The following is a 23,415-nucleotide window of genomic DNA, read 5'->3' on the forward strand; positions in this document are numbered from 1 at the left end:
TTCACCTGTACAAATCGATAGATAAAAACAACAGTTTTAAATATTAAATATCTAACTCATGTTTCAGGACTCCCAAAGCAGGAGTGGAGGTGGCGCTATCCTCTGTTCAACGGAAAGTCCTGAAGGCACAAATGGCGGAGAAGCTCCTGCAGGAAGAAGCGGATCCAATGAAATCCTGGATAAACCCAAGAATATTCTCTAAGGTAATCCTACTGCTAATCAGACTCTGCTACTTTATTAGTCAATTTGAATATTGAGTCTATTATTTAGATTGCTAAAAGGTGTGCAAGACAATTTCTTAAGATTTTTCTGGAACAAGGATTATTCGCTTAAGGAATCGAAAAACAATGGATTTATTGGATTAGACAACGTGCTTGAATGCTTATACATAAATATCAGGTAAGTACCGGTGTCAACCATGGGCTAGCTATACCCAGGGTAAAAAATAATAGCATACCATAATAAAAAACTTGATAATTTTTCTAATCTAACAGATAAAGAATCTGAGCTGTTTAACTCAATGAAGACTTACCTAGATCCTTGCTGAATATTTACCCAAACTGGATGAAACACAGTTGTTTGTTTACAAGTTATTTTAAAACAGTGTTTTATATTTACTATAATAGCTTATACATTCTTAATCCGTCACCATGAGATTTTCAATTTCAGAGTAATGCAGGCTATTTTCAAATACCAACTATTCTTCAAAAGGGACTAAAAGGGAGATAGTTGAATTCTCTTCTAAGTCTCATTGGTTCCTTAAATGTCCTTTTGGAAAACAATATTTTAATTAAACACTTGTTCATAACTTTAACAAGTTTAGTAGTTATATTATTTATTATTTATAATTTCTGGAAAACCTAGATTTATTTAAATTACTCACGTGAATATTATTTCGCTTAATCTCAACAAACTCGAATCATATTGAATTTTAATACCATCTTTGAGAAGCCTCGGGGGGCTTTTCCACTCTTACAAAATGATCTATCACGTTCTATGCTGTTTCAAATAAATAGTACACTATTTACAGTAAGTGGCGTGAATAATAGTTTAATGGTTAGTTAGTGGTTTGTAATAGTTTAATATGCTAACTCTAAGATAGCAGTTCCTTCTCTATGGTGCGAAAGAAAATCAATCAGTTCGCGACAAGATGTATCAAATTATTTGCTCGTTTCCAAAACATAAATTGGGGTCCGCGCCAGCTGTGCTTGCGACAACGTGTGACAAATTCATTTCCTTCCCTATTTCTTCTGTCCACCCCCGAAATCGATGGCTTGATTTATTACAAGGGCAATAATACGGTAGGGGCAAGAAAATGCCAACAGAGCTGCTGAATAGCGAAATATTCCCGTGCATTTAGCAAGAACTATGCATCTTGTTTTTTACTTCTCGTTCTTTCCAGACGGTCATTAAGAACTCTAGATTTACGATGTAGAAACACGGAAAATTGTCTTTGTTCGTGTTTCGGTTGAAACTAAGAAACAATATTTATCAGGGTTGATCTTCCCAATTCAGAATTAGCCATGGGATTTGTTGGAAAAGATTGTATTTATAATCTTTTATACTCTACGATTTAAAGTTTTCGTAATGCAACACTGTTAAAACGTGAGGAAGCTATAATTTTAATCCATCGTCCCATTTTAAACGAATAAAACAAAGTAAATTTTTCGGAAGTAAAAATTAAACACTATAGGCCTGAATTTAAATAATTATTTCAATAGTGTAGGTCGTCAGATAGTATTTTTTTACATAGGCAGGTATTTTATTTTGTGTTTCGTTTTGTAATGTTCCGTCTTTTCTCTTACTGTTTATCGATTCAATTACAATTAAGTCTAAAAGTGTGCTACGGTAATGTAGTCTACTGCTACTGCTACTCAACGATGGTGACAGTTCAGAAAGGTTACGTTAGGATTGGTGATCGCAGAAGGTGTAAGCAAAGTTATATTTTCCTACAATCGGACAAGATTTCACATTATTGGAATTTCCATTTCAATACTCTTTAACATCACTATTTCATTAGAAAAAATTAATTGGTTGACAGCACAATAACAAAATTTCATCAGATTACAAATTCAACACAGCTTCCAATCGATGAATTTATTCAATTATTAAGATTATCGATGAAGTGAATAACTCATGATTTTTTGGTTACTTAGTAAACACATTCTTTATCAAACTTAAGTTCTTTCTCCCTAGATATGTGTTTTCTAGAAGGCGCCTACTATACCAACCCACCCTCACCAGTATAGACGGAGTGACGCAGGGAGGTCCCAAACTAGGGCCGTGTTTGTGCGTTTTGTATAATTTGTCGTTAATTGAAGCGGCTCTGCCACTTACTGGAATGACGGAGGGTGCGAAGTGTGATTGAAAACTTGCGGAGGAGTTATTGATTGTTCTGTAGTTAAAAGTCACTTACGTTATTAAAATTAACGAGGTGGATAGCAACACAACTGAAATAACGACTCTTGCCTCCTAACATGATGATTGAACTGAATATACTTATTAGAGAGTACACATGGAACATGGAATGTTTTGACAATTTTATCGTGTTACTAATATTTTTTTAATGATTCATTTTAGACTGTTTTGTAATGCAAAATATTTTATTGAAATGAAAACATGTTTAATTAAATCCTTGCTGTTTGAATTTTTATACTTTTGACTTGGTCACGTTTTTTTTCTTGTGGCTAAAAAGAGTATTATTTTCAGGACACAGAGTAAGTTACAACTTACAATTTTGGCTGTTTTATTTCTACAGTCCTATATTTATAAGGATCGCACTAGTCATAATTAATAATTCCTGTTGTTGTTACCAAGTATCTACGCTTATGTTATGTTTTCGTTGAATCTAATTTTTTTGCCTCGTTGTAGGCTATTAATTTATCCAAAACAATCAAAAAAGTTATGCATTAAAGGGTGCTATCGGGAACTGTATACAATTTGATAAGCATTTACAGTGTGCACTGCTGAAGATAACTTGCTTACGTAGAAAGTGTTAGTTTTTTAAAAGTGAAACAATATATTTCAATATCTTTAATCTGATCCACAGTTTATTTATTATCTATGATAATGCAAAGGAGTTACCAATGCCAGGATTTCCGAAATCAGTAACGTTGTTTGCTAACTTATTGTTTTGATCATGAACAAATTACACAAATGGCTTTTGATATTTAACAAATTGCATAATTTATTTTATAATTCAACATACAATCCCCTACAATGAAGTGTGATTTGTTGTATTATCAAGAAGACAATACCATTTACATCAGCTGTAACTGACTACAAAATGAAAAGTATACCTTTATTTACTAATATAATACTGTAAAGTAAATAAATTATTCCCAATTTTCAGTTTTAGCCAGTTTAGGAAAAACTATTTAGTTCACTGATGAAGTTTGCCGCTGGGTAACAGTTAGCTTCCTGGTGCACATTTTTTACCCATACTAAACTGACAGGGCAACTTACTTTAAACTATAGAATATATAAATCATAAACAATTTTAGTTCAAAATGCAATTATAGATCATATACCTTAACCAGAGTTATTCTATAAAAAACCTACAGATGTGTACATGTGTAGGCAATAACACGAAATTACGTATAAAACAATTAATTATTAATTGAAAATATCTTTTTACTTTGGTGCCAATCAAAACAAACTAACACTTGTGATGGAAGTTGAGTTTACTTTCTCTTTGCAAGAGGGAGGTTTTATTTTTCTTTGACTTATGAAACAAAGTCCGATAAGGTAATCCGATTCCCCCTGTCCAACAAGGCTATTTTGGAAGATGTCAGTAGCCTAATACATTTATTTTGACAGAATCTTACATTTTTCTTCGTGTTCTATTACAAAATATATTACAGCTGTGAAAATCTTATGAACGAACGTGTAAACGTCTGGATAAAGAATGTTTATAAAACGTTCTCTTAACATTAAAGCGATCCCTACTGAAGACAATTACCTATTAGAAATATGGAATGGTGACAGTTTAAAGTTCTACTCCTCCAAAAGAGAGGCGAGGGGGGGACATACAAATTAATAGTCACTTTAAGAAAAATTAATTTACAATATAAATCTAGTTTGCTTTTAGGTATCCGATATTTTTTATGTAAACCAACATAGTGTCACATGAGAAACAAATAAATTAATATTAATTGTTAATTAATATTATGTCATTCCATGTGTATATAAGGCTGTCCATTTGTAGCCAGCCTTATAATTGATTATACTTGAGTCTCACGGCCTTGCTACGCTGATTTCTATTTTCCTTATTTGTTTTACATACTATAAAAGCTCATAGGAACATAAAGTCACTTTAAGACACGTGTCCATTTAGTAAGAGTATAAAAACTATGTGAAAGAAAAGGAAAGTATGCTGTTTGTATTTGACTGTAGTATACTCCTACCGTTATAAGTAGTTTTACTAAGTAAAAAACAATATGAACTTCATTCACAAGTGGTAGCAACCTAATAACGAGAATGACGTTTCTGATTGACATAGTGTATATATATATATTCAAATAAATCATTACTAACCATAGTAAACAATCATTTCATCATTGGTATTGGGTCCCTGATTACTATTTTACGCATTTCAGCCACATTTTTCAGTCTCATAGAAAGCTGGGACTGATTCTATCCTTAAAAAGTAACATAAGACTGAATACACCAGGAATAAAGCCGGTCAGTAATAAACTGATCAACTTTGTATCACTAGATGCCTACTTAAAAATAAAAGTTTAGGCGTACAAATCTTAATACGATATATTCAAAAGATATCACCCAATATTAAGTCTTGACACAACTATTCCGTTCGAAGATCATCCTATTAACATGATTAAGCATATTGAGCAGTCACAGATGAAGACTGATTCACAGCAGTTCCATCGCCGCTGCACGATGCATGCACCTTACATTAGCGTTGACAGGTTGAGTTACGATGCGGGGGACGCTTGTGATCCGGCCCAATCCAGACGCCGCGATCATTTTTCAAATTCACCGGCTGAATCTGAAATAAAAGATTACATCGGGTTTTCTCAATTTCTTTATTAGCAAACTTCCCATACAGGGAATAAGCTATTTTACTTTTCTCATTTGTTTTTTATTAATAGTTATCTAATAAAAGTTTAGATTTTTTTCTGGAAACCGCTGCAGCATTCAAAGTTGATTTAGTTGCAGAATTCATACAGAGGTAACATTGCTACATATATTGACTCTCTATTCAATAGCCGGGTAGCTCAGTGCTCACCTAGTAATCAAAAGGTCACCGGTTCGATCCTGAGAATTGTGAGAAGTTTTGTGGTTCGAAACTGGACCCAGCTGTTCCTGATCATTGGATTAGTCACCATTTCAATGTAAAGTATTAAAGTATTATTAAAGTATATTGGGCTTTCAATAAATGGCTGATAAAACAGCTGATCTTAGTCAGTAACAAAGCCATACAAGGCATCACACTCCAATCCACACACATCCTTCACTTATATTATTGGGTTGAAATACGCACATAGGTGGCATTCCCTCAATTGGTAATAGTAATAATATTATTAATAGTAATAACTCGTCTGATAACTATCTTCATATCTTTATTTTGACAAAAATTTTTCAAAATCCATTATTAGCTTAAATTTATGGCAATTAGCCTCCATTCTTTATCTTGGAATGCCCCTTTTTGTGATATTTTTTAATATTCATAGCTATAGTAAATAAATTTTCATAGTTACAGCATGCCATATACAGAGCCATACATTCCTAATCTGGTACAACCGAATACAACTTTTGTTAAAAATTAGTGTTGATTCTTTGATATTTCAAGTATGAACCGCACCCGTCCATCTTACAGTTTCAAGTCATTGTGATCTTCCCCAGCTATTAAACGTCGCGCAGAGAAGGGGTGTTTCCCAATTAAAACCAAATTAAAAGTGGGCTGAGTCATCCTAGGAACATTTACTGAAGCTAATGGATCCAGAATCTGAAAAGGGGGCGATAAAAATTATGGGAAAATACTTAAACACTTTTGGGCATTCCTCCAAAAGACGATTACCAAATATCTCAAAGTAAATATGAATCAATTAACAGTGTAAATATTTTCAGATTATCACTGAAGATTGAGTATTATTTTTAATAGAAATAAGGTATGGCAAGTATTTTATGAAAATATTTTAATTACATGATTTCTAGTTTTAGCAACCAGCGGTAATGTAAAGATAGTTCTTAATTATTTCTCTGTTTCTTTTGATAGTTAACAAAAGCCACGCAATAAAGCGTTTAATCATAAAATGTACGTCATTGTATATATATTTAAAACCTGAAGTGTAATAAAGTAGCTAATCGTCTTGACTCTGTATGAGACTTTCTAGGTTTGATGATTATGGATTTTAAATTACAGTAAGATTTACAATAAGTCCTACATTTTTTAGTACTTTAAATAAACCCCGTTAAAAATGACCGATAGTCGATTTGAACATGTTTTGTAACCATCACTAGCTTAAATTTTGATAAAGTAATAACATACAAAATACATAATACAATGTTTTACCGGTGCAATTCGTCTACGATTTTCATTATTCACTATGGTCACTTTTCCTATAATCCCTTCACGCAAAGATTTTTACCCAAATATACATCTCAACACGATATTTTTATATTCTTCCAGGGAGTCTAAGACGTCCAAAGAAACCCCCTGAAGAGTGACTAAGCAAGCTGCCCCCATTTGAATTTAGATTGTCTGTCAACAGTAAAAAATGAGCTCAAATCCGAGGGATCGAACCGAGTTACGCAGACCTCGAGTGGTAAGACCATAACTCAAACTGACATCACAACACTGTTTGCTAGGGACTGTAGGGGAGTAGGGGCACTTTTGTTTTGTTTTTGTTTTTTTAGCGAATTTCCCTATAGGGAAGTAGCTATTACCGTAGGTTGCACGGTAAGACCTAGACCCGGGACCGATTTACTTTTTCGTTTTGAGGTCCCTAGAGGCCAAAAACACCATCCGTGTATATGTGTCCGTTAGTGCGATAACTCGAGCAAAAAACATCCGATTTTGATGAAATTTGGTACAAACGTGTAAACCTACATTTATTCGAACGAGTTCGCGAACCAGCATGATCGGACTATGGGAACGGGGGATTATGGGGGGTTTTATGGGGTAAAAATAGGGTTTTCCCATTTTTGACCCTAAATCCAAAAAATTGCACAATTTCTTTCCAAACAATTTTGTAGAGCTTAAAAACAAATAATTTAGTATATTAAAGCGTTATTATGCCCCTAATGGTTACGGAAAAATTTCCAAAAAAATTTAATTTAAAATTCCCATGTTATTCTTATGGAGAATAAGTCAACTGTTATAGTTTGCTTGTTAATGAACATATTTAAATCAAATTTGAAAAATACATTCATTTCTTACTAAACTATTAATATTTTACAAAAAAACACACTTTTTACCCTCCCTTTTGCAGAAAACCTAAGTACTCTTTAACCTAATTCTATTCAACTAGGTAATAAATGTGAAATTTGTTAGGAGACATTTTAGTGTAAATCCAATCAGGCAAACGGAAATTCGCTTAGTCTGCAGGTTTGCTGCGGCGGGGGTATTTTATAGTACGATTAAAATGCTGCCAATATTTTCGAATTATCAACTTCTAAAAGTCACACATGTTCATAGCTTCGTGGTATTAATTCGTCAGTGGAATTGTACTCTTAAATCGTTCAGTTGTAAAAAGAGTATTTCCTAATGTATCTATTAAATTATATTATTTGGACTGAAACTACACGCACAAAATTAATGATTGTTTTCAGATGAATCTACCTTTTACAAAAGAGACTTCGTCGCCAAAGCAACGTTTAATTTTCTTGGAAATATTAATTCAAGTCGCAAATCTTAATTCAAAAGCTACTGTTTCAAACGTTGAATGGCGAGCCAGTTTTCTTCCAAGGTTTAATTCACTATTCGACATGTTCATTACAAGTGAAAGCTTTTAAGCCAAAAGTCTTGGAATTCTTTGAAGTTTTCGAGATAAAGGGGCGGAGGGTGTTTTTTACCGTTATCAATCAACACTTTGTATGCAGCCGATTGTCTCGGGCATTTCTCATCTGTCTCGAGTCTTTAATCAAGATGTTGGGGGTGAAGTAGTGAAAGGCCGTCTCGGTAGTATGGGGAATTGACGGACGGAGTCTAATTTTTTAAATTTAATAATGTGATCGCACGAAAGCGATTGTTGTAGTGATCGCGGGACTTCTTCCCTCACGGTCAGAGTTTGAATCCCAGCAATCGCTAACGGCTTTTAGCTAGGTGATAATGTCCGGGGGTTCGGAGCCCGCAGAAATCTGAAGATCTACCTCTCTAGGAAAACATTTTTCTTAAACAATTAGTAAAATAGCTTTTATGTTAATTTAAGATAAAAATGCTGTGATACTGAACGGTAAGCATGTTGGAAAAAAATAGGTTTCCGTAGAGAGCATGAAGATATTCAGTGAGAAAACAACTGTACCAAATGAGACGTTGAATTGAAACTACAGTATAGATTTTGCGGCAATAATTTGTGATGTAAAAAACGATTACATCGGTAGGTAAATGAAATTTTTACAAGGGTTCATATGTTTTCTTTCTTGGATCATGCACCTTATGTTCCGCATTTTACAATATCTATCAATAAATAATTAAGTGATCAACATAAGCATTCAAGTATCAGTGACATTCGTTGATCCTGAATTGTTAAACTTTAATAAGTTAACTTTATTTACCGTTTAGGTATCTTTTTTTCAATATCTTACATCATTTTTACAATATTAAATCTTTTAGATTTTTCAAAAAAATATTTTTGTGACATAACGACTACTAAAAATAGATATTGCAATAAGTTAAACTGTGTGCTTTCTGTATTATATCATTGACTATATACCTATAAAAAGTGCTTAGTTCTAAATGTATACATATTTTTAATTTAAAGGTGAATTTTAATACTAAACATAAACGGTATATAACTGCCGACTAATATTGTAAAATTCAATTTATTATTCTGAAATTTATTAAATTATAATTATATATATTCATAGACGCCAAAACTGTTTACTGCATGAATGAAAGAGCTTAGAGTAAAAGTCGTTCTCTCTGTCTTACAACAAATTTGTTTGTCGCAAAACTTAAACAAATAAAAAGAAGAATAAGGTAGCGCTTCTAATGTTATTCTTATGGGACAAATTTAAAAATGTATTTTTAGGGTTTTATAATTACTACTGAGCGGAATCGTCTAGAATTTTAATGGTGTCTTCCCACTGGTGTCATAATTTTTTGTGCAAAATTTGAATGCTATAAGTGCAACGGTTCTTGAGTTTTGATGCGAACACACTACCGGATGCTCACGGACTCACAGACAAGCGGAAGCGGACAACTTTTCTCCAACTCCGCTATACACGATACATAGATTCGTTCACTTCGTTCAATCATCTATTATATCACTTTTTACAACATAAACGAACACTGTACAGTTTTCAATTGCGTTAATATTTCTTAAAACCTAAAAAAAAAACTATCGACAACAGCTATGCTTGGCTATGCTCAGCATGTCCATTGTAATTCTTCTAAGCTGTATGTCTTATTCAAAACCAATTTTATTTGTAAACCTCGTAATCGGCATACGTATACATAAAAGGTAATTGAAACGGAGCTCCCAGAGGATAAGTGGTGCTTGAGGATACCAGCAAATAGATAGCGGCATGGATACCATTACATGGATAACGGCATATGGATACCTCCAGTATGGATAGCGGAATATGGATTAAAGCACACGCATACCAGCATATGAGGATACCATCACACGCATACCAGCAAATGGATACCATCAGCAAACGCATACCAGCAAATGGATACCTGAGGCACGCCTTACCCTCTGGGAGTATAATGATATTATCAAAATTATATTATAAATACAATTTAAGTGTCAAGAGAAACTGTCTTTAAATAGCTGTGTATAAGAAACAGATTTAAAAAAGGGTGTACATATTCAAGCATATTATTTCTGTTTTATTTACTATTTTATCATTCTCAATTTTTATAATATCACTATATAACAATTATCTTTATTTAATGTATTTATTCAGGGTGTGCACACTTAGGTAGATTTATTAAATCATAATATCATACTGGCACTGGTGTTCACTTATTCCACGATCCTAGAGGTCATCCATCTAGCGAGTACTCTGCAGCTACTAAGTTAAATCTCCCCCCCCCCCTTTGAAGTAAATTTTGTCAGGAAAATTTTTCGTGAGTTTCTTTTACCTCTACAGAGAAACAGAGGTAACAGTGAGCTTCACAATTGTATAAAAATGTATATATTTTATACAATCTATCTACAGTGGGTGGGTTCCATTTTATCGACAACCATAGAAACTGATCGAAACTGAATATTATTCCCATTTGGTCGACACTGAAATATTCCCACTTTACCGACATCCTAAATAACCGACGTCGCATATCGTCGACAATGAAATAGTTTCATTTTGTCAACAATGAAATAGTCCCAGGTTATCGACAGGCTTTTACTCTATGGCAAAAAAAATGTCTCTTATTATTCCCGTTCTTCTGAGCTACTCTTGAAATTGAGTTGTTCTAATTCATCGTTCTTCAGTTCTTCAACTCCCGATTCCGAGTCGGCGGAGTCGGAGTCGCGATTCAATCACCATGGTCTACTCGGCGGACAATTTTTAAACCATTGACTGATTATATTCATATTATACTATATTATGTTAGGTTCAGGGAAAATAATCTTTTTCTGAGTGTCAATGATTATACATTTGATGTATACCAATTAGTTGACTTTAAAATATGACTATGTGATAAATTATTTATACACACAGAAAGCAGAAATATGTTTCGGATTCCGAGGTCCCCTCACTAAGGTAGCATTAGTCTTTGTCACAAAAACAAAGAAAGGCCGAGCCATAATCGGATTTGAGCTGACAACGTGTAGCGAAGACCGCTGTATAATGGCGTGTGTTGGAAATAATGCAAAACTCCGTCTACACAAATCGTATTAAATGTGAAATCATCGGAAAATAATCTTGTATTTATTTTAATAGTAACATGTATGTTAGTTTTAGTAATTGCAAAAAATCAATAATGAAGTTTTGCTACATTGAACGCTGTATTTAATTTGCTGGTTGTAAATAAACGGAAATTTGGCTTAGTTCAATATTAATAAGATTTACTAACAATAAATAACTAATCCTTTAATAAATCAAGAAACTATACACATGCACGTGCTATCAAAAGAAAAAAAAAGATTTTGCCCATTACAAAAAATATTATTTTAAAAACTACGTAGTTGAAATTTAAAAACATACGTGTACTTGCACTAATTTCACTCATAGAGTAAAATTCATCAAATGATTTTCTTATTCTCGCTGAATAATTTTGAAATTATTAACGGTTTTAGCATGAAGGGGTAAGGCGGCAGCAGAGTTTTATCAAGTTAAAAATAAACTAACATTGATTCCCAAAAAAACGCGTACCAATATTTTAGTAAACTCAGTTTAAAGCGGTAAAATGCAGTACAAGTCAAATCTCAGTGACAGGGTTGTATTTGTAACCCATATCTTGTGATTTAGACTAATAAAAATGTTTTATTTTCGTTGAAAAACAATAACCTTCATCCCATTCTTAAAGTAAAAATAACGAAAATTGTATGGACACAATTGTTGCAATGTTGCTTTTGAACTTTAAACTGTAAAAACCAAAAATGTAACATATATGGTAAAAATGTTATTTTATTACAGTAAGCCGACAACCAAATAAAATATTAAAGGTAAAATATTAAGTTAATTGTTTAGTTCGGCAATTACTATTGTAAGACGCAATAATCTTGAACTTACGCATAAAAAGATGCAATTTAAAGATAAAACACATTTTTGTAACTCTTTTACCAAAAAGAGAGGTGGAAATGGAAAACAAAGAGAGTTACTTCGGGCAGTTGAAACCTTATTATGAGCTCTCGGACTGCCCAGGCCAAAGTACAGAGAAAACTTACATTCACAAAGGAAACAAAGAGGCAGCAGGCTCGATCCAACGACGTTTAACATTATTTCTGGTTTTTTATGTGTAACTGTACACAGAACTATTGCAATGTATTATTATTTTTAGTTTATAATGTTAAATGTGTATTATTTTATCAAATAGCGAATCGGCCAATCAGTCTTTATCGTAGGTATTTTAAATGAATTATTAATTTAAAGAGCACGATTGGTATTCCTATTATTCTTTGGTTCTTACAACAGACAAGCCTAGTTTATACGTTTTATCTTGAAACATCTCCTATGGCATTATAACTATTATGGCTATTATATCCTCAACGGGATGATATTAAAATGTTTCATACTGGTTATATATTTGTTTTTTTGACTTGTTTACTGATCAAATATTAGATTTATTTTCATTTAAAAATGTAAAACTCATTGTTGCGTACTTTTTGGAGCGAAACCAAATATTTGTTAGTGGAACCTTATTTTATGTCTATAAAATCTTACTATGATATATTATTTAGTAATTTAAAACGTAGGTTTGATAAATCTCCTTTTAACCGGATTTTTTTATACTCACAAGTTACAATGATTTTGAATTTACAATCGACCACGTCATTGGTATTTAGTTTTTCAACCTATGCATGGAAACAATTATTGTTCACTGAAAAATATTAAATTTCCGAAAAGAATTGTTTGAAATATTTTTTCGACAAGATGGTGAAAATTTTACGTTTCTAAAAATCTGGGTAAGGACCCTAACTTCAAAACCTGATAAATCGTATACAAATATGACACATTTCTTTGAGATTTTTTATACAGTTATGTAAAGTAAGAATAGTTAAAACTTGATCCATTACGTACTTAAGACCCCAATCTCTTCAAGCACCCTAAGTTGTCAAAATTACTCCCTATGGTTAATTAATTCGCCTTAATTGTTTTAAACTGTTTGCGCTGTCATAAAGGCTTAACGACAGCATGACTAATTCAATCGGTGAGGGGCGTTGGGAAGGTTCATTTCTGCAGCGACCTAATAACTAGACAAGCCTTTGCTAACATTATTGAAGTTTTAAACTTTTTGGGAAAGTTCAAACTATTCAGTTTTTAACATAAATTTACTTCTGTGTTTTCTTGCGGCAATGTTGTTGTGTATGGCAGTCCTATTCAACACATCTTTTCGATTATCCTCCCCTTCTTTTGTTCCTGCCGCATACAAAAGACGGAATCTCGTTGACTTTCAATCAAGACGAGTGTGATTCCTTTTCCGTGAAAATTTCTATCATAACAGAAGTTCGATCACAGGAGGGTGTTGGATGTTTCTGCGCTTTTGTTGAGGAATTATACAGCTTTGATATCCTTTTGATCTTCGGTCCGGATAAGTAGAGAAGTTATTGAGAACAAACAATGCGTCAATTTGCAGTCAGAGAACAATTGAATAGCGGGTTTTATATGCGATATGTCATTCCAGAGGCGGATCATGAGGTTGAGAGCAGAGCATTAGGATTCCTAGATAAAATATGCGGATTGTAATGCATTTGATGAATACTAGTACACGTTCTGCATTTAAAACATTATATCCGACATAATTTATGGTAGTTTGTATTTTCCATTAGCAATGTGGCTTTAGGTATCTGGTTTTACGTAGCCCTTGCAAAGATTCATATACAGGGTGATTGATAGTCAGTGTGAATAATGTAAGCATGAAAATTGTGATAAAAATACGCAATTTTGATAATTTTATCTAATTTCTACTTCTGGCAACAGCCCCTTTTTTTTCTAAAGTGTTTGGCATTGTTTACAACCTTTCGAAACGTAATGTAATTTTTCATAGCTTTCTCAGAAATATTCTATTGGAAAACGTAACTGTGTGTAAATTTGTGATATTATTACTTTTGAGGTATTTTGCAGTAACCTTTGCAAATAACGTGATAAGCCTTGACAGTTGTATTTCACGACTCATCTTCCCTGCAAATACATTTTAGTCTCCAGAGTGTCTACGGCCCTTCTGATTACAGACTCCACTGCTTCTGTTATAGCTGGGTTTTGGTTATGTTTCATTACTTACCCATGTCATTTTTTTTTATTTGCTTTATATATGTCTTTGATAATTGCAAAATATAGGTGTATCAATAAAGTATTTATTTTTATTCTTTTTCGATTATACACTACTTAAAAATGTGGTCAGAGTTGTAGTTAATCTCAGGAACACAATGTTTCTGTTATCAAGGCATCACTATCTCATAAAACATTTGATCGAAATAACAAAGTTGAGGATAAAAGACCAAGTTAAAATAAAAGCTGAATGATTTTGCTACTTCACATCATTAGGATTTGTAATTGTTTAAAACGACTCAGCGTAACAATATGCTACGAATACGCGTAAAACAATCTACTTTTTACATGTGCGATCGGAGGGCTAAATTTGGATTTGAACCCTCGTCCAGACTTTGTTCCTTTTTTACTTAAATCTTGATTAAAGATGGGAAAATATTTTAAACAATCGGTTGCATGCAAATTGTTGATTGATGGAATTGGAACTCATCCACTACTTGTTTTGTTTAAAGACACTTAATTTTACCCTAGCACTTGCGTATTGTTAATTTACGCCTAAAGCTAGAGCTAAAGTGATAAGTGGTAGAAGCTTATTGTAGTTATTGTTTGGACAGTTTGGATAGAAATAATGTTTTCATTATTTAACAAACTAAGCGGTATACAATTTTATAAATGGTAGTTTAATACCTATCAATACCTACGACTATCCACAGTACTATCCTGATAATTAGACACATTTGTTAATACCAAGGGAAAAATGTTATTCGGATTCCACTATAAACTGTAGGTCCCTTAGTTGCCATTAGCTGTATGGACTATTAATTAACAGGTGTGTCTAAGGAATATGTCAGCCTGATCACGCCACTCATCCTTCACTCATATTTGGGTTAAAATACGCACAGAGTGGCATCCCTATCTTAAATAATATATATAATTGATAATAGTAATATTTTAGCAACCACCTACTCCCAAGTAGGTTAAAATTTAATAATACGCAAAAGTTAATACAAAAAATGTCACATTTGGTTGAATTGGATATTCGGGTGCTTATATTTTCTATAAACGCTAAATATTGTAATTTTAAATTTAGTACGCAAAGTCAATCAATTAATATAATATTTGAATATCTTATGAGTGCCTATTGTTAATGCTACTTAAAAAAATGTCCCTGCACTGTAAAAAGTGATTTTTGATGAGCTTTCTCCGTAAAAATTTCGTACCATTCTTTGAAACCAACATTACCTTTTGGATGTAATTAAACTAAATTAGATAATTAGGCTCACAAATAATTGTAAGATAAATTGATACATAAAAAAATTAGCTATTAAATATAACTAGTGTACATGTTGCTCGAAATCGAGCAATTGCAAAGAAGTACAGGAGTTATTTATAAACAAATAACTTGTTTAAAAACTAATTACATTCATAATTTATGATGATTTTAAAAGAGTCAACTAAAAGATTATTAACTGATAAAAATACTCACAATTTACATGACAGTCCTATTCCAGTTTAAAGGGTTAATTTTTAACAATCAATCTGCCCATGTACGGGAAAAGATAAGCTTACAATTTAAGTCAACGTAAAAAGGCCGTCAGCTTTTAAAAATTACCGTACCTAAGTTGTTTAGCCAATATCTAGACAATAAGGTGTAGGCTACTTTAAACTCTACAGGATAGAGTTAGGCAAAAACTGGCAGAACTCTGAAATGGTGTTATTTATCATAGGCTTACTCATATGCCAAATCCTTAGAATAAAAATGCAATAACTAATAACCGATATCATTTAACACAAACCAACATCCAAAACTAAACATATTTTTAATACAACATAGATAATTTACACATTGACTGTTTTACATTATGTTCTTCTTCTCACAATTAATTTTTGCTTCGCAACGGGAAAAATCTGTTTCATAATCATTGAAATAGATTTATAATAAATAATCTATCATAAAGGTTAAGATTAAATAAACCTACCACATAGTTGTTTTACATGGTGGAAGGAAAATACATTTTTTGGATCAGCTGTCGGAATTTGTGAAATAGACATTTGACAGTTCTGATTGTTTACAAAAAAATGTCAAAGCAAATGTAAACATTGTGAATTTTCTCATGCTTCCATGGAGACCAATTATTTAATATTTAATTTCTAACAACAGCTGGAGTTTCAAAACAATGTTTTTTTCCCATGTTAATCTTAAGGAGAAATGCGAAACTTTAAAGGGCCCCAGGGCCGCATTCTTTAATTATTTAACTAAAAAGAAAGTTTCCTGCACAACTTCACGTTACGCTCTTTCCAATGACACCAAAAACATGCCAATCGGTTCAGTAGTTTCGGAGGAGTAATTGTCACAAAAATCGTGCTTGCGTATTAAATAAGTATAGATAAAGAAGAAACTTGATAGAGAATAGATTAGAAAGATGTAGTCCAGTCAAGGAATGAGGTGTAGAGTGCGTGAGCAGGTAACTAAGCGATTCCTTCAGAAACTTGTTTAGGGGGCTTAGGGTGTTAACATACCAAAAGTCCTGACTCCTAGGTGGTGAGCCAGGGGGTGGAGGGGGGAAAAAGGGGGGGAGAAAGGTACGCATTTTGGGTTTTTTTATTATATCTCGAAAACTATCAACTTTTTGTATACTATAGTAAATTATAAAATTGAAGAAGATTAAATTTTCTACAAGAAAAGTATATAATGTGTTTATTTTGGTTCAAACAGATTACGAGTTATAACTTATTTAATTGATATCTTATTAAAATACTCCTTCCATAAGAAATACATGTAAATTAGTATGCGAAATAGGGCGAATCTTATCCGCCCAAAGGAAATATAAATGATATTCTGGAAATCTTGACAAAATTTCCAGTAATTTGACACTTTAATCATTAAAATTGATCCAAAATTAAGGCGAGGGCGAGGTAACAAAATGTCGAGTTTTGGTGTTTTTTTATTGGAAATATAAAAAAAAACCTTAAATCATCCCATTTTTAAACGCTCACCCTCGCTTTAATTTTTGACAAAATTTCATGATTTAAGTGTCAAATTACTGGAAATTTGGTCAAGATTTCCAGAATATCAGTTATATTTCCTTTGGGCGGATAGGATTCGCCCCATTTCGCATACTAATTTACATGTATTTCTTATGGAAGGAGTATTTTAATAAGATATCAATTAAATAAGTTATAACTCGTAATCTGTTGAACCAAAATAAACACATTATATACTTTTCTTGTAGAAAATTTAATCTTCTTCAATTTTATAATTTACTATAGTATACAAAAAGTTGATAGTTTTTGAGATATAATCAAAAAACCCAAAATGCGTACCTTTCCCCCCCCCTTTTCCCCCCCTCCACCCCCTGGCTCACCACCTAGGAGTCAGGACTTTTGGTATGTTAACACCCTAAGCCCCCTGAACAAGTTTCTGAAGGAATCGCTTAGTTACCTGCTCACGCACTCTACACCTACTTTTGGATCATTCATTGACTGGACTAATGACTAATTTTCAATTTATTTTTTATGGTGCGCCGAAATAATGTATAAATTGTATTTCTGGGATGTTTTAATATTTTAGTATTGCGAAATTGGATTGAATAAATATGAGAGAGAAAATAAATATCACTCTGTAATTCTCAATCAGTCGTCAAAGAAATGCTGGAAGTCAGCAATTCTTAAAATAAACCTTCTGCAACATCTCCCATCCAATTTAAGTGAAAAACTTTAAACTCTTCCCTAGCTAAGAGGCTTACAGCCGTAAGACAATTAGAGGGCTTTTATAATTGAGCTCCCTTGATAGCCTTTCTGTTGCACTTAAAATTAATTTTCCGTAATTTTTTCTGAAAATAAAAATTATTAAACGTTTTTATAATATAAATGGTTTATTTTGGAAAACAAATTACGTAACAGTAAAAGTTGTTTAATGTTAATATCATTTTGTTTGTGTATTTGTAACATTTTCAATGTTATCTAAAGACTAAAAAATACCTAAATATTAAGAGTTACATAACGTTATTTTTAAATGAAATTATCGAACTAATCTATTTACTTTCTGAAATTTACATTTGATGCTGAAATATTTCTTAATTATAATTCCTAGTCTCATAATAATTATTTTTTTCAAAATTTCAATTAAGTTGTTTTACGTTTACAAAAAAGGTACTTAGTGCATAAAAGATGGACTAGAGAGGACTTAAATCTTATTTTTCGTCAAAAAATTAGAAAAGATAAATTTATTCTTCTACACAGTGAAGAATAAAGGCCAGCCTTGGCCTTCTGGTTGACCTCTACTTCATTATTTCCAGAGTTTTTTTTTTCAAATATAAAATACACTACCTATTTAAGGAAATATAAAAACAAAAATAAAGAACATTATTAAAACAATACTATTAGGCCTATAAAACATTTGAAAGCTATATAAGCTATTTAATCATTAATTGTTCATTAAAATAATGTAATGATTCATCAGCTTTATTTGTACTTGTATATTCTATTATTTTACAAACATTTTCCTTTCAGGTAGCAATTTAAGACAGCTAAATAAGAAAAATAATAATAAAATATGTTTCATTTGTACAAAAACGTTGTTAACACTATTCGTGCTATCGACATGTTTGAACATAAAAGTTGCATTTATTTCAATGTTAAGCAATTGCGGGAATTCCCGTCATCAGCACCCAACGTGTTAATAATGTTTCATTCAGTGCCTGTGATCTTTTTTGGCAGTTAATCATGTTTAACCGTTGTATTTGAATCAAGACAATTAAATAATAATTTTTAAAAATTGATTGTGATACTCCCTGGTGTGGATTAACGTCCGTAATCGTGAGTACTACGACTATCCCCAGTACTATACTTATAATTCGACCAATTCATAAATTACAAGGCAAACGTGGTTCGAATTCCACTATAAACTGTAGGTCCCTTTTTGACTACAATATCGCGCCACTCATCCTACACTCATCTACATTCATACTTGGGTTAAAATATTTTCCCTTCGCATGGTCACCATTTAAGTTTAAAGTTAAAGTATTCAAATCTTTTATTTACCCTATGCATACACCTTTTGTAAAATGCAATTTCCCTCATTTGCCCATTACCTCTTTAAAGATTACTGGACACATTGCGAGTGTGAGGGTGAGGTTGGACGAGATCGATGGCAGTTAGTTGTCATCACTCATGGACACGAGCGTGTAGTCTGTCCGTGTCTGTGTTATTAATTACCTACGTAATTATACTCATCTATTTCCGTACCAGAGACCACGACATGGGAACCGATTGTGGTGCTTTGTACTGAAGATGCGTTGGATTTTCTAGTTTCGAATGCCTTTGAAGGGAAAAAAATATGGTTACAAAGTTATAACAGGTAGAATTGTGAAGGTTTTTTAGTTTTTGTAGGTTCACAAGTTGTGAAAATCTGGAATAACTCATGCTTTTTGATCCAGAAATATCTTCTAGTGATTTTTCAAAGATGGAGTTTTCAATATTTGTCTAAACAGTGTCATAATAGAGATTTAAATATTTTTATATAATTAACGGTAGCATTTATAATGTTGATCTTAGGCTACCACTGACTATAGTAACTGAGGCACCGGCAAAGTGGGTTGTTATCAATTATTGAAATAGGAATACACCATATTTTAACTAAACTGAGCAAAAAGGATGACATCATGAACCATATCATCTCATACGTATCATACTTATCATGGTATCAAAGACAAAGAAACGCATAGTTTTGAAAGTCAACACAGCCTGTGATGTAGTTAAGCGAGTATTTTCATTTTGATCTAGACAAATCATCATTAATAATCTGCATGGCAGTCTTAAATAAAGCACGGTAGAAATATGAAGGCTTTACAAATAAAAAATAAACATTCGGTAAGTTCCGAGGGTAGAGCCGTAAGAAATTTCAAGATCGGGAATAGGACAGAAACCTTCAAAGGCATATAGTTTACATGGAACGCATCTCAAAATCGTAAGACGCTAGTTCGATTCCGCACGAACTCAATTCTGGACGCAGCTGCAATTTATCTATCAAGGCTATCAAACGAAACGGCAACGATAGATGGTAGATAGACCAGATCACAAAATGTCGTGTCATGGATAAACTACAAATAAAAGTAAACCTTAAAGTGGGTACTCGGTGATCGTGCGGTTTAGTGATGCATTCAAGTTATGGTGAATCAATCTAACCAACTACTCTCATGTTATGTTTACTATTTCTTATCACTTGCAGGTGAACCCAGACGCAGTGACGGCCCCGGAGTTCCCCCTAGGCCGCGTGTACCGTCCCCCGCCAGAGCCCGAGCTGTACCGGTCCCCTCCTAGGAGCCGACCGCCCGTCGCTCCCGCGGCCAGTAGTGCGCCGACTGTGGAGGACCTGCAACCACGACGGCCGCGCGCCACCATGGAGCGGTACTCGCGACACCAACTGATCACCGGCGCGGTGCCCGTGGTCGGGGAGGTGTTTATAGACGGGCCCCTGAGTGGACTCCCGCCCGTGGACCGCAGGAGGAGTTCTAGTCAGCCGCCCCCGTCGCACACCCAGCTAGGCACCCCTGCGCAGGCTTCGGCTGCTGCCGCTTTCTTTGCCAGGTAAGTGATAATAATTATGTGTATATATTTGCTAAAAATTAAAAAAAAAAATACTGATGCATTTTGACACTTAGATCATGGTCTAGAGTAATTTTATTATAAAATTTGCCAAAATGTAAACAAATAAATGTGAGTGTATCCTACATCTATGTTTAACTTAATAACTTTCTTAGCCGATAAGGTTTTTAACCTTCAATGGTTTTAATAAAGGGGGTATGGTTTTTATTCAATTTTAATCTTTTGCAAATCATTTCTGCAAATCTTTTTGTTGTTGCATATTAATGAAGTTTGAACAATTATTTCGGCAACGTAGCAAAATGTCAGTTTAGTTTTTGGACGTATGTATACGTAGTTGGAATTGTGACGGTGTCATCATCGCGTTACTAAATCGTACTCAAAGACAATTTTTAATTACTATTGTACAGTTGTTGATCTGGGAACACTCTCGAAAAAAAAGGTACTTTATATGCGAAGAAACCCCAACAACTTTTGATTGATTTCTGCCTGCAATAACTTATCAAAATAAGCCATGTTCGACTGTTTTCGTAGGAATGTTAGAAAAGTTATTTAGGAAAGGTTCCAAAATGCCAATAATGTGATGTTTCGTGACAATTTTTGAACATCGTATTTTTTATGAACTGTCATTTAAATCATCAACATTGTTGTATAAATTTGCCAGAGACTACGATAAATAAACGCTCACAATGATTATACTTTAATCTCAGTATAAAATACAAAAAGTTTTCACCATACAATGTTTTGATTTAAACGTGTTGCTAGATCAAATCAAAACGATTGCCAAATTATTCTCGGAAATTACTTAACACTTTATTCAATATCTTATATTTTCAAAGTGTTGGTATTTACTATCCTGGATATAGCTGGATATATTTTTACATGCTTTAACTTTTCAAATATACCGATGAAAACGTGTTTGTCGATGTTATGCAATTAAATGTTACCTACAGAGTTTATCGTGTTATTCTAGGTACGGAGGTCAATACGGTCATAACAAAACAAAATTAATTTTTAAACATCTTTGTTATTAAAGTTAAGTTCAATGAATCTAAACTTGTTATTTCAAGCCTATACTGAAACCAAAAGTTAAAAGCGAAAACTACATGCTACTAAAAGTTCTGTTTTTATTTTTTCGACATTTATATTTACAGCGCATTATTTATCAAACACAATCAATTGTTACAATTTTGTCATTTATAAAATTTTTCATCTCAAAAGAGAGTTTAAAATGTGTCTTATAAACGATCTGCAAGTTTTTTCGAGCTATATTCCTTAAGACATATCTTTAAAACAAATGTATTTAAAATGATCTGTAAGTAAAATGAATAAAATTCTTAGTACTATTGTTTTACTTAATTCTATCTATTTGGTTAAAATAGTTCAAAACAATCTGTAACAAATACAGTGTTTATACGATTGGTGTATACATTTTACATAAACACAGGGTAATTACCAAAGTTTCCTCATAAATAGTGTTCCTAGCGTGAAATGTGTTTTATTTGTGTAATACAAATTATTTCCGTAAAATAACAAAATATCCTCTAAATTAATAGCAATCTTACTGAAAATTTGAGAATTCTTAATTTTCTATCAGTAAACAATATTAAAATCCAATTAACAATATTTATAATGTATACTTAGGAAATGGACTCGGTATAACACCAGGGACTCCCTGAGGAGAAATGTCCATCCACTGTAGATATAGATCATCACCACCTCATTAGATCCATTGTTGTTACTGGCTGAGATAACATTGTCTCTACACAGTTAGCTGGGTGCCTACAGAATAGGTACAGCACATTTATCTGTTATACATATTCATAGAATTTTGTCCTATATGGTGGGTAAAAAAATCCAACGTAGCACTTAAATACGTGTATTATATTCGTTAAGTTTTATTAAATTGAATCGTAAGTAATTTCTTTTTTGTTTTCTGCACTAAAACAATCATCGTATATCCTAGGTTTATTTTTGACGAAGGTTTAACATAACCCAAAAAAAAAAAAAATCGGAAAACTTAGAAAATATAATAATACCGGTATCTATTTATCACTACGCACCAACATTAACTAACTATTCTGCTATTTTGTTTCCAACTCATTTAATTTAGGCACTTTATTTACTTACAGTTAGGTTTATAACATCCCAATTTCTTTATTAAATATCTCAGACTAAGCCGAGTCCTCATCTATAGTTGGCAGTGGTGCAATAGAGTTAACGGGTAGACAATTACCTATTGGTACTTTCTCACTGAGACCACCATGGCACAAAATCGGCTTGTTACCACTAATTATGGTCAATTTTCAAATCGATCTTTACATCTACAGTACTCGCCTAGGGCAGCTACCGACCGCTGCGCTGCCAAAGGTGCATTGATGTAAGCTTGTTTTCTTTATTAAAATCAAATGTAAGGCGATTAACTTTACTGATGCGTTGGTGATTAAGTCATTAGGAGTCTTGTAGTACACGACTGGATACAATTATAATTATATATGGCAAGTATAGACTGTGTAGCACAGTGGGATTGTACGATCAAAACATAGATTATGATAGTTTTTAAATGTAAAATATTTTTTTGTTTAATATGTTTTATGTTTAATAAATGTAAGGTGTGTTGTTTGTTTAAGGTGAGATAATGAATAAATAAAGGTAATAAATCGTATCTGTATTATTTTAGGTGATTTTTATAATTATAAATTAATATGTAAATAATCCCTCACTAAAACGAAGTTTTTTGGGTTAATCCAT

General features: G+C 32.8%; 1 protein-coding gene across 1 annotated transcript in view; it reads left to right on the plus strand.

The window, feature by feature from the left end:
- The window catches only part of LOC128985280 (uncharacterized), a 136,296-nt gene extending 115,643 nt beyond the window's left edge, over positions 1-20,653 (plus strand). Inside the window, exons 4-5 of the mRNA XM_054404671.1 lie at positions 68-203; positions 20,291-20,653. Coding sequence (XP_054260646.1) covers positions 68-203; positions 20,291-20,653 — 499 coding nt within the window. The remainder of the gene's footprint in view (positions 1-67; positions 204-20,290) is intronic.
- The last annotated feature ends 2,762 nt before the right edge of the window (positions 20,654-23,415 follow it).

Source organism: Macrosteles quadrilineatus, unplaced genomic scaffold (genome assembly GCF_028750875.1).
Source record: "Macrosteles quadrilineatus isolate MER2022 unplaced genomic scaffold, UCM_ALF_1.0 Scaffold_2__2_contigs__length_208266976, whole genome shotgun sequence".
Taxonomy (NCBI): domain Eukaryota; kingdom Metazoa; phylum Arthropoda; class Insecta; order Hemiptera; family Cicadellidae; genus Macrosteles; species Macrosteles quadrilineatus.